The sequence below is a fragment of the Pseudorasbora parva genome, chromosome 20 (genome assembly GCF_024679245.1).
Source record: "Pseudorasbora parva isolate DD20220531a chromosome 20, ASM2467924v1, whole genome shotgun sequence".
NCBI lineage: Eukaryota > Metazoa > Chordata > Actinopteri > Cypriniformes > Gobionidae > Pseudorasbora > Pseudorasbora parva.
The window spans coordinates 39,910,927-39,923,023 of NC_090191.1; the positions used below are offsets into that span (position 1 = coordinate 39,910,927).

General features: G+C 37.7%; 1 protein-coding gene across 1 annotated transcript in view; it reads left to right on the top strand.

Moving 5' to 3' along the window:
• Positions 1-11,939, top strand: part of bcap29 (B cell receptor associated protein 29) — a 36,919-nt gene extending 24,980 nt beyond the window's left edge. Inside the window, 3 exon segments of the mRNA XM_067426957.1 lie at positions 2,942-3,053; positions 3,162-3,262; positions 10,143-11,939. Coding sequence (XP_067283058.1) covers positions 2,942-3,053; positions 3,162-3,262; positions 10,143-10,178 — 249 coding nt within the window. The 3' untranslated portion in view covers positions 10,179-11,939.
• Positions 11,940-12,097: the final 158 nt, after the last annotated feature.

Sequence of the window (12,097 nt, forward strand, 5' to 3'; positions counted from 1 at the left end):
GTGGTTTATAACAGAATTCTGTGCTGAACGCTTCTACTAGATCTCGCAGTAGCGATGTTATTAATCCTATGGTGAATTTAAACGCTCTCTCTCTGGATCTCCAGTGCTGTGTATCAGTGTCTGTCACGAGATCGGCCCGTGTGTGAGCTCGCGCTGCGTTCGTGTCAACACAGCTCAAATGAGTCGCGCGGTTCGATCCGTTCAGACTTAAAACATACTTTGTTAGCGGGGTATTGTTAACTGTTCTGTGAAAAACTGAACCAATTACGAATGACACTGTATGTTGTTAGACTCTATCCTTGTTGTTTGTGTATCTCTGTGGCAAAGGCGCGCAGGGAGGGCTGAGCCATTACGGGAGCCCAGAGGGGAGTGTCGGCAGATTTTAAAGAGAAAACCGATTTTCATTCACACAACTCGACGTAAACTAAAAACTCGAATTAATCGATAAAATCAATTTATCGCCCAGCCCTACACCATCAGCATTAACAAGTGTGTGTCCATCAACAAACCCGTGTGTATATTTATAATTTATTGCAGTGCACATGCTGGAACCGTATCAATAACAGCACATACGTTAGCCGAGCACTAACGTCAATGACGGATGTAACTTTAAAGGTGCCCTAGAATGATTTGAAACAGTATGTTAAATTGTTCTCTGATATCTACAAAGAGGGTATGTGGCTTATTTAAGGGCAAAATTTGTCCAGATACAGTTTTACAGGTCCATTTACAACCCTATAAATTGTCGCTGATATAATGCTGTTTTTGCCTTATTTGGAAGGGTCATGAATATTAATGTTGAGCTCTGCTCTGATTGGCTTATTTCAGCAACTCACAGCTCACTGCAGTTCAGTAGAGCGGCTCGTGAGTCCTGACAGAACACAGACTGACTGAATGACACTTTAAGCAGAACATCTCAAATGGAGATTGATAAAATGCAGCCAACTTGTTTATTGGTGTTTTCAGATCATCTGCAGAGCGCGAGAGAGAGCTCGCGTGCATATGGTTGCCAGATTGGACATGTTTAGGTAAAACACCGGATAGCATACATGTTCTTTTCACAGAAAAGCTCTGTTTGGGAGTTTTAAATGACTGAAATCTGGCAACCGCACGAACAAACTTATTTCCCAAACCAAAACCAGTGATTTTTTTTCACCAACGATATTGTATTTTTATACAACGTTAGTCATAATGTACGATTACTCAGTGACTGTGATGTACTCGGGAATACAAGCATGCAAAAACATCATACTTAAGTTCTCAAAAATATACATATATATTTTCACAAAATGAATAGCCTTGTCAAAGACTATTGTTTTAACTTATATGGTGGAAAAGGTGACGTTAGCTAGAAGGATCATGTGAACGATCTGTAAGCAACGTATCTACGGATGTATTTTGTTATACAAAATAATATTACTCTTTGTCATTAGACACTCTATTTAGTATTGTATGGTACCTAGAGTTTCCTATTGTTACTGTACTAGCATCTTACTTCATCTAGACTTTATCTTAGTCTCCCTAAGAAACTTTCAATTTAATTAGATATTGTTTAAACAGTCAATAAGTGGAACCAATCGCTACTGACTACTTGCAGGAATATAGTTGTAATTGCCACTTTCTTCAGTTTAAGAAATTGAGCGAAGCTTGCTTGAAATGGGCCGAACAAACGAACGATCTTGAATTAAATTGTTGTGGTATCCGATTATAATAAACATCAACCATGACTGTTGACATATGAAAAGTCCTCACGTCTCCTGCACAGCCTGAACATGACAAATGTCCATTCGGCTTCGTCAGTTCCGCCTGACAATGAACATGTTTGGACAGATGGAAATGTTTGGGGCATGCATATAAATGATCGCCAACGCTTGTGTCACAGTTGGCCTTATGTTGGGAAGCACTTAGTTGTCCGTGGTGTTTTTGATTCACGAGATTTACAAATGAAGGAGGAGGCAATGGTGTTTGAGACTCACAGTATGCGATGTCCATGTACTGAACTCTTATTATATCACTATGGCAAGGTTAATTCAATTTTTCATTCTAGGGCACCTTAAAGTGTAAAACAAATCTTGCTCCATCCTTTATCTTTACTCAAAGTAGTGAGAACGAATGAATCTGCATAGACACAGTTTTAAGTAATAGTGGCCCACAGATGATAAGCAGAAGTATTTCAGTAAGACAGTAATGACAGAAACTTGCACAATAACAAAGACATATTTTGAACACCCTGTAGAAAATATCTACATCAATAATATTTATACTTCCAGATTGTGACTCTGAGGATCTGGCCCAAATAAACTGAGTACTGACCCTACTTTCCAGAGCAAGCGTTTTGCAAATCCTGCGTTTTCAACTCAGAGATTTGAGAAGTAGTTGTAGAAGTAGTAAAATGATGTGTTTGAGGCGGGTCAAGTTATTTGTGGGCTGACGACGTACGGCATAGATGGGCATTATGCAAATGTATTTGTCTTGTGACGTAGAAACGTAATGCAGTGAGATTTGAATTGCAGATGACTCACTTAGGCAGTTCAGAGTCGATTCTTTCTTTTAGGAGACAACTTTATCATGCACTGCATGAAAGGGAATATCCAAAAAAACTTTAACTTGTATTTTTGGTAAAAAGAAAATCCTCTCCAGGAACACAATGTAAAGGTTAAATGTCTGCACCACATTTCAGCCCAAAATCAGAAGCCCGAAATAAGACTTTTCAAACTTTTTCAAACAAGAATTTAAAAGTAATGCAAACACTCATTTTCTTAATGCAAAAGAGAAATGTTGGGGTAAATTATGAGACGGACTTCTGCTTTTTGTAGCAGTCCCTTACTGTTTATTCACAGCTCATTAGGAGGAATTAAATGATTGTGTGTGTGTGTGGGTCTTGAGAAGTTGTTCATAAAGACCCTTGAGTAACAGAAGGACAAACTGTTGTCTTTCTCAGACACTTGTGGATCCTAAAGGAGAAAAGGGGAAGCAACAAGATACAGAAGAGAACAAACTCCTGAAGAAAGATGTGCAGAGACTGACAGAGGAGTTGAAGAGCAGCGCAGATGGTGAGCACAGGCCTTACAGACACTCAACACTGATCCTGGATCACACTTACTATCAAATGATCCGGAACACAGCAGCTCTATCACTTACAGCTGTTTGCTTTTCTGTAGCCCTGAAAAAGTCACAGTCTGATTTAGATGCCATGAAGAAACAAACTGAAGGACTAACAAAAGAATACGACCGTCTCCTTCAAGAGCACCAGGAGCTTCAGGTAAGACCAACCGTATGATATACGAGTATGATATGCAACGGACCCTAAATCAAACCCTATTCCTAACTATGGGTGTCATAACCAATGTATGTGGGCAGGACAGGACCCACCCACTTTTTAAGACCAGTGATATTGGACCCACTCACTTTTATCGTCTCTAATTGAGCACGTCTGTTTACCTACCCCTAACTGATAAATACTTATTAAACATGTCAGACGCTTAATTTTCCTCATATTTATTTAAATAAATGCCTTTCCGATCTGATATGTGAGGGGAAAGGGAGTAGAGTGATGCCCATGTTCCTAACCATAGGGCTGGGTAAAAATATCTATTCAACAAAAAGTAGTTATCAATTCTTAAAACCCAAGAATCGATTAGTCCTCCTGTTTTCAGTTCATTGATGAATGAAACATTGTAGCGCGCCTTCCATCCAATAAATCGCAATCGGCTTTGTTACTGTTGATATGAAAGTCTCATTTCAAAGCACGTCCATTTTATTATGAAATTCAAAAACATAAATACTGTTTTGTCACTGTGGTGTGATATCGCTCTCAAGAGAAGCGACACATGAACTGATCTTCAGTTACAGCATGAAATAAACATGAATGAGCATCTGAAAGTGTGTTAAAAGAGAGTAAAGCTTATCGAAATCCATATCATGTCACATGTAATGGCTCAATCGGTATTTCAACCATGTCACTTAACGTCACATTTACCTCAGAAAAATCATAGCGTCAATAAATTAATTAGTTAGCTAGAAAAAATTACTTTAGAAAGCAGCTTTTTGATAATATGTACCATATTACAAAGGCTATTCATTATAATTTGTATTGTTCTTTGCTATTTAATTCATGTTTGAATAAATATGCCAAGTAGGGGTGTCCCCGACTAAGGATTTACACATTCGAATCAGAATTTTCGAATCTCTCTATGGTCGACCGATAGTCGAATCATCAATGTGTAAACCATAGAACGGAAAAAATAAACGGTATAAACGGGTTGGGAAGGGCAGGACACTAGTCAGCAGGAGGCTAAGACTATTTTTATTTTACTTTACACACGGCACACAGCCACCACTTTTAATAAAGTGATCAAAACTAGGCTACACTACACATTCGTAAATTAACCGCTCTTATAACATTTAAAAGCCGCGATCGAAACAGAACATCACACAAATAGCCTATATAAAAGAACATTTTGATAAATAAACCTAAAAAAATCCAGTTTTTAACTTTCTTAAGCCGATTGTCTCAGGGATCTCACATCTCAATATTGAGCACCCCCATATTGCCAAAATGGTATGATCCTCGTTTCATAACACCCGCAAAGATTCGACCGTGAGATCAGTGGTCGAATCCGGTCCTGCATTTCGATGCATCGGGTCTTCGACTATTAGGGGTCACCCCTAATGCCAAGTAATGACAGCCACCATTTAAATGTTTATTTCATGTAACTTTAATATCTTAAAAAAGTAAGTGTAATTTAAGTGTTTGTATACAAATCAGTTCATTTCTACCTTCAATATTAGTAGGCTACAACTGACTCCCATAGTTTACAGCATTAGTTAAGATATTTACTTTCCTTGAGAAAATGTGCCGTGTTTTGTACCTGATATATATCTAAATAAATCAATATTGAATCAAATTGTGAATACCCAGCCCTAGTAAATACATGTAGTTAATTATTATTACTCAGTACCTAAATGTATATTTACACTGTAACAATGACACTTTAAAATAGTGCAATTAAATATTCATTACTTGAAATAAACATGAAGTGAAATAAGATTAAATACATTTTATTTCACCTTGTTGCCAATGAAACATTTATCATTTCATTTAACTTCAGGAATTTCATGTAGTTCTAGAAGGACAAAAGTAACCAAATAAAACTATATTTAGACAAATGTAAAAAAACGACAATTTTTTTTTACTGAAACAAAACTGAAAACAAATATATAAAATTAAAACACTTGGTAACAAATTAAGAGTAAGCAATACATTTGCTACAGTATTTATTTATTTTTGAAAATGTTAGTTAAAAGGACAGTTCCCCCAAAAATCGAAATCCTGTCATTAATTACTCTCTCTCATGTAGTTCCAAAACCGTAAGACTTTCAAGGCCCAGAAAGGTAAGAAAGACATCGTTAAAATAGTCCATGTGACTCCAGTGGTTCAAACGTAGTTATGAAGTCACGTTTTTGCACACAAAAATTCATAAAATTAAGGTTGAACCACTGAGAGGTATTCCTGAAAGCAGGTTATGTGACATACCTGGGTATGTTTAAGAGTAAGCAATTAACCTCAACTTTCGGTTTCAAAAACGCAGGTTATGTAAGTCGCCGTGGCAACATGGCAAAAAAAAAAAAACAACCTGCTCTGGAGCCAATAAACAAAAGAAGAAGAGGAAATAGAATGGCGCGTCTTTTTCATTGGTGAATCATCAATTTGTCGCTCTAGATCTGTTGAGAGTGTCTTGTCTGATCACGGTTAACATACTCTGAGTTGTCCGTACTCGTTTTTGGAACCAGCATACCTCGAATAAGCAAGGTTTGTGTTAATGTTCAAAGTATATATGGTGGTAGGTTAATCTTGCTTTCTGGAATACCCCCCAGGAGTCACATGGACTATTTTAACTAGTGATGCACCGATCATGATTTTTCATGGCCGATTCAAATACCGAAGAAAACTGGCCGATTCCGATACTGATTTGTGTTTTTATTTTCTTTAAGCAACAAGAAACAATGGAAGTATACATAAACAAGATGTTTACTTGGTATTTAACAGGCCAAACTGGCTTTTTGGCCATTGAAAACAATAACTGTTACCATCTGAAATGAACGGCAGTAACTGCGCATTAAGCACATCAACTGACATTTAGCATCAGCATTTAGATTGTGTTAAACTTGAAAGGACATAAAAGTAGCCTTATATTTAAGCATTAAAGGCGCACTATGGAACATTTTTTCCGTAAAATATCCTAAAACCACCAGGCCAGTGTTATATATTTTGTTCAATTGAGTGCTTACAATATGTTTATTTTGCAGAAACGCTTTACTCTTAGCATTGTCCAACAAGTGTCATAGCAGCCGCTGAGCAAACGCAGAGTAACATAATTTTCAATATACTCATATGTGTCTTAAGCCCCGTTTCCACCAAAATTACCCGGAACAATTTGTACCAGGAACTTTTCTCCCCCCCAGACCTGCAGCTGTCTGCGTTTCCACCGCGATAAAGTTCCTTGAAGATTAGGCAAATTAGTCCGATGATGTAGGACTGTGCGCGACTGCTCCTCCAAGTCAGTGATGGACAGTAATCATTTTTGTGTGTACCGATTGAAAGATTTAGTGGACTGTTTACATGAGACGTTATCTAAACCGATCTGGTGTTTATGTGATGACTTTCAATCGCAATCATTTTGTCACATGCAGTTTGTCTGCCGCATCAAAAATGTCAACGCTGTTTTCTCCAGCAGCTGGAATGTATTAACTGTGGCCATAGCAACTCTTAACGGCCACCAGGACTAATACAGCATTATATAAGAGTTTTATTTGTTGTAAAGTGTAATAATCATCTCAGAAAAAAAATTCTTCTGTCAGGCGCAGTTAAAGTAAAAACTGCCTGGGGCAATATACGCTGTGTCATTATTCCAACATTATCTTCATAACCTCCGAAATTAAAAAGTTTACCCCTCAGAAAAATGAACTTTCCTCTCTTGTCAACATGAGCGCAGCGCGTGCTGTCACGTCATGTAAGGACGCACACTTAAAAGTAATCGGTCAGGTCATTTACACTGTGAAAAATATAGACTGTAAAAAAAATTAATAACGAGTATGGAAGAGATTCAAGCTGTGCTGCTTTTGCTGGTTACGTATAGGTTTACTAAGAGGTAATTAACAACGACAGAAAAGAGCACTAATATGCAGATTCAGCAGCATGCAGCATATTCAGAAAGCTTGTAAAGCTAGATTTAAAATGACATTGTATATTATTATCATTGCACGTGAGACGGCTGAGACGAGCGCGCGCCATCAGACAGAGAGCAAGACTGATATTTACTGAACGTAGACCAAACCTCATAGGACTTTTAAAAATGCTGTTGAAATAAAATGCTCCGTGAGCTAAACCAATCAGCATGTTCAGCGCCCAAGTCCCGCCCTCGAAAGTTCCTGAACTTTGAAAAAGTACTACCCCGAGCAGGGCCGTTTGGAGGGGGAAATATTTACCCGGAACTTAATTTAGACCCTGGTTCCTGCGGTCTAAACACACTGAGTACCACCCAAAGTTCCTGGTTCCTGGGTAAAGTTCCTGTGGTGGAAACGGGGCTTAATATGAACAGAGCTGCGTTACCTCATACTTGACCGGAAAAGCGGAAATGGCGTCGGCGACTGTGGCATAATAAAAGTCCTTGCCTTGCTCAGCTTTACAATACTCGGACGTGCTCTGATTCACACTACAGTAATGTTAATAATCACATCCATGAACATGATTTCAACCCGAGTCCTATCCCAATTCTTTTCCACCGGCTTCGATGTGAAGACCAAATGTCCCAAGATACTGCGCTCAAACTTGGCGTCATCAAACTACACCTTTGTTTTGAAGAGGCGCCCTCCAGTGGACGGAAAAGTTACATAGTGTAGCTTTAACTATAACTGCAACCCAATCAACATCCAAACAAAGATAATAGGCTACTTGAGCATTCATTCAGCATTTGTTTATCCAAAGCAACTTACAAATGAGAGCAATAGAAGCAACTAAAACAAGGGGCAAAAGCTTCTAAGTGCTTTAACAAGTTTCAGTTAATCTAGCGGAGTACAAAGTACACTACACATTTAAAAAAAACACAAAACAAATTGAGATAGGGAGATCGTTCCACCAGGTGGGAATGGTCCAGGAAAAGGTCCGTGAGAGTGTTTTCATGCTTCTTTGGGATGGCACCATGAGGCGTCATTCACTTGCAGAATACAAGCTTCTGGAGGGTGTGTAAGTCTGAACAAGCAAGTTTAGGTATATTGTTACAGAGTCGTTGGCTGCTTTGTAGGCGAGCACCAGTGCCTTGAATTTGATGCGAGTGACCATTGGCAGCCAGTGTTGGCAGTTCAAAGTCAATTCAGTGCATTAACTAATGTTAAAAACTACAACATTTGATTTTAATGTATTTTTTCATATTTATTTTAACTAGGGGTGACCCCTAATAGTCGAAGATCCGATGCATCGATATGCAGGACCGGATTCGACCACTGATCTCATGGTCGACTCTTCGCGGGTGTTATGAAATGGGGATCATACCATTTTAGGCAATATGGGGGTGCTCAATATTAGTGTTATAAAGACGTGTCTTTAGACGCGCCTTTAAAATTCGAACACATATACACCGACGGCGGCATTCAATGCATGTCCGCGGCGATTAAATGTATATTTCCCTCAAATCGTGAATGTACATACTGATTTCACCCTGTGCTACAAGATACACTCATCATGCAGCTCTTCTGTCAGAAGTCGATTCGAAATTGAGCTTAACTTTGTATATAATGTTCACGTCTGCCTGGTGTGAGATCCCTGAGACACGGCGCTGAGCTTCAGTCCGGTGTAAGACCCCCTTTAGGCACAATCGGCTTAAGAACGTGCAGATAAACGTACTCAGTGTTCTTTTCCTCTCTAGGCAGGTATTTTTTAGGTTTATTTATCAAAATGTTCTTTTATATATTTGTGTGATGTTCTGTTTTGACTTTTAAATGTTATGAGAGAGTGGTTAATTTACGAATGTGTAGTGTAGCCTAGTTTTGATCACTTTATTAAAAGTGGTGGCTGTGTGCCGTGTGTAAAGTAAAATAAAAATAGTCTTAGCCTCCTGCTGACTAGTGTCCTGCCCTTCCCAACCCGTTTATACCGTTTATTTTTTCCGTTCTATGGTTTACACACACATTGATGATTCGACTATCGGTCGACCATAGAGAGATTCGAAAATTCTGATTCGAATGTGTAAATCCTTAGTCGGGGACACCCCTAATTTTAACATTTACTAGATGATTAAATTATTTGAATTACTGTTCATTCTTAGTTCATGTTAATAACTAAGGAAACTTCATTGTATAGTGTTATTCAAATCTTAAATTTTTTTTTTAAAAGGGTTAGTTTATCCAGACATGAAAGTAACCCCATGATTTACTCATCCTCAAATCATCCTAGATGAATATGACATTATCCTTTCAGACGAATAAAATCAGAGTTATATTAAAAAAGTCCTGAATAATCCCAGCTTTATAATGGCAGGGAATGGTTGTTTTGTTTTTGAAGTCCATAAAAAGTGCATCTATCCATCATATAACTGCTCCACACGGCTCCGGGGGTTAATAAAGGCCTTCTGAAGCAAAGTGACGTGTTTGTGTAAGAAATTATATTTATAATTTTTTTAAGTCTTTATTAACCCCTGGAGCCGTGTGGAGCAGTTATATGATGGATAGATGCACTTTTATGGACTTCATAAACAAGACAATCATTCACTGCCATTATAAAGCTTGGATTAGTTTTAATAAAACTTTGATTTTATTCGTTTAAAAGGAAGAATGTCATATACACCTAGGATGACTTGAAGGTGAGTAAATCATGGTTGAGTAAGTCATCCCTTTAACAAATTATATTGTTTTGCATGTTTTAAACAACAATACTGTATGAATACTTCTATGCTTCAAGAGAGACCATTAAAATATTATATTGAAGAGTAGATGAATAACTGATTGAATAAGTTTAATTAATCAAATCAGACTAACACTTAATTCATATAAATGACACCGATACTAAATCACCAAAATAGTGTGCGTTCCGAGTAATATGACATGACCAAGAACAATACCAAAAGTTTCCTTTCTCTCTTTTCTAGAATCAGCGGGACAGTGGAGACAAAAAAGCCAATTAGGCAAGTGGACACTATGGAAAAACCTGTATGATAATCATAATTGCTGAGCTCCTCCCACATACACTCACCTGGTAGCATGACATGAAAACTGTTTCAAGTTCTCAGTTCAGAACCATCCATGACATCACATCCTGTCAGGTGACCTGCTTTGATATACATCCTGTCTATTGTATTGATGTTCTGGCTGATCCGCGGGACAGTGCCGTCTTTTAAGATCGCCTCCAAAGAACTGTTTTTATTGAAGTTATTTAGTGAATAAGCCATATTAGACTACTGTTTGCATGTTGCATTGATTTACCTCATGTTGCTTTTGTTCTCCTCCGCTCGATTCTCTCCCTCGTTTCGTTTGAAAGTGTGTATTGAACCCGGCTGTTGTGCAACATCCAGAAACTTCACACGAACAAACGTAAGTGATAGTAGCTGTAATATTTAGTATGCTTTTCACAGCAATATCCATTGATATTTAACAAAAACAAGTCCGTTGACACAATCCATCAGATTGCAAATGGAAGCATGTCTAAGATCACATACATTACAGGCGGCGTTAAGTCTTTTAAATCAACTTTAATTAAGAAGAATAAAACCGTATACACATAAACAACAGATAAGAAGTAAACACGTCACAGTGAGACCATTTCCGGGCTGAGCAAACAGTCTGTTAGTGAGCGGAGTGTGTTTGTTCTTGAGTCTGGAGAGGTAGGTCACTTACACCTGAGTTCGATCACTGTTAGTTGTTGAACAAATGCAAAAACCACCTGTGAAGATTTGGCAGTCCAATAAGAGATCATTTCTCAGTTTTGAGTCCACTTGAGGTAGCTCGGTTTCTGTGCTATTGATGCTTAAGAATAAAATCTGATAAAACATGTCCAGGCCATATTTCACCACACAATCAAACTACATTTTGTGTGGTGAAAAGGAAACTATTAAGATATTTTTGTGCATTTTGTCTCAATTAAGGACTTTTTTTAATTGAGAAAATTAAATTTGTAATACATTTAAGTGTAATGCAATAAAAACAAATATCCAGATGTATTACAGTAATGAGAATTAATGTTTTTGTTTTTTAAATTGGTGCGAAAATGATTTTAAGGGTTAAATCTGACCTGGTCATGTTTTGGTGTGATTTACTCCGATGAAGTCTTAATATTGTCTTTCATTGTTCACCTATTCTAGTTGCAGAACAACAACCAACATTGTACAATGAAAACATTTAGACTTGCGGGAAGATTAAAAAGAATGAAAATAACCCTGCGCTGTGAGGCATTAAAAAAAAAATCAGAGTTAAGCCGTCACCCACCGCGTGGGTGTTCAAAACCTTGCTGTCGATATGTTGCTCCGTTTATGATGCACAAATCTTCCACGCTTACTTCCTCTCTCGTCGGAAAACTGTTTGTCTGATGCAACCCGTCTAATCCGGAGCAGCACTCGAGAGGGAGAGGAGACAGGAAAACATTAGGAGAATACCTAAAATTTCTATGCAACGCTTTGATAAGAAATGTTATTTCTAGATTGTATAGTTGGCCGATCGCTGACTTCGTTCCAAAAGGTGGGAAATGGTCTGAAATGTCTTAAGTTAAAAGAGGGATTGTTGATGCCTTTGCTGTTTCGGGCATATTCCTGTCAAATATAGCTTTTTTTAAATTATAATCTTGTAATATTCTTCTAATGGGTGCGAAATCACCTGCTTAAGTGCCTTAGTGAGTTGTTTACAGTTTGCTGTGATTGTATTTTCACGATTAAAGCGAAAAACGGTACTGTTGTCATTGATGATTGTGCATCTTTCTTTGTTTTCTTTGTAGGAAATCATTCATTTTATTTTTAAAAGAATGTATCTAATCTTTCACAAATGCATTTTTTTTTACACATTATCAGGATATTCACTTAAGTATACAAAAACATCAGCAAATAAAATTATGTAC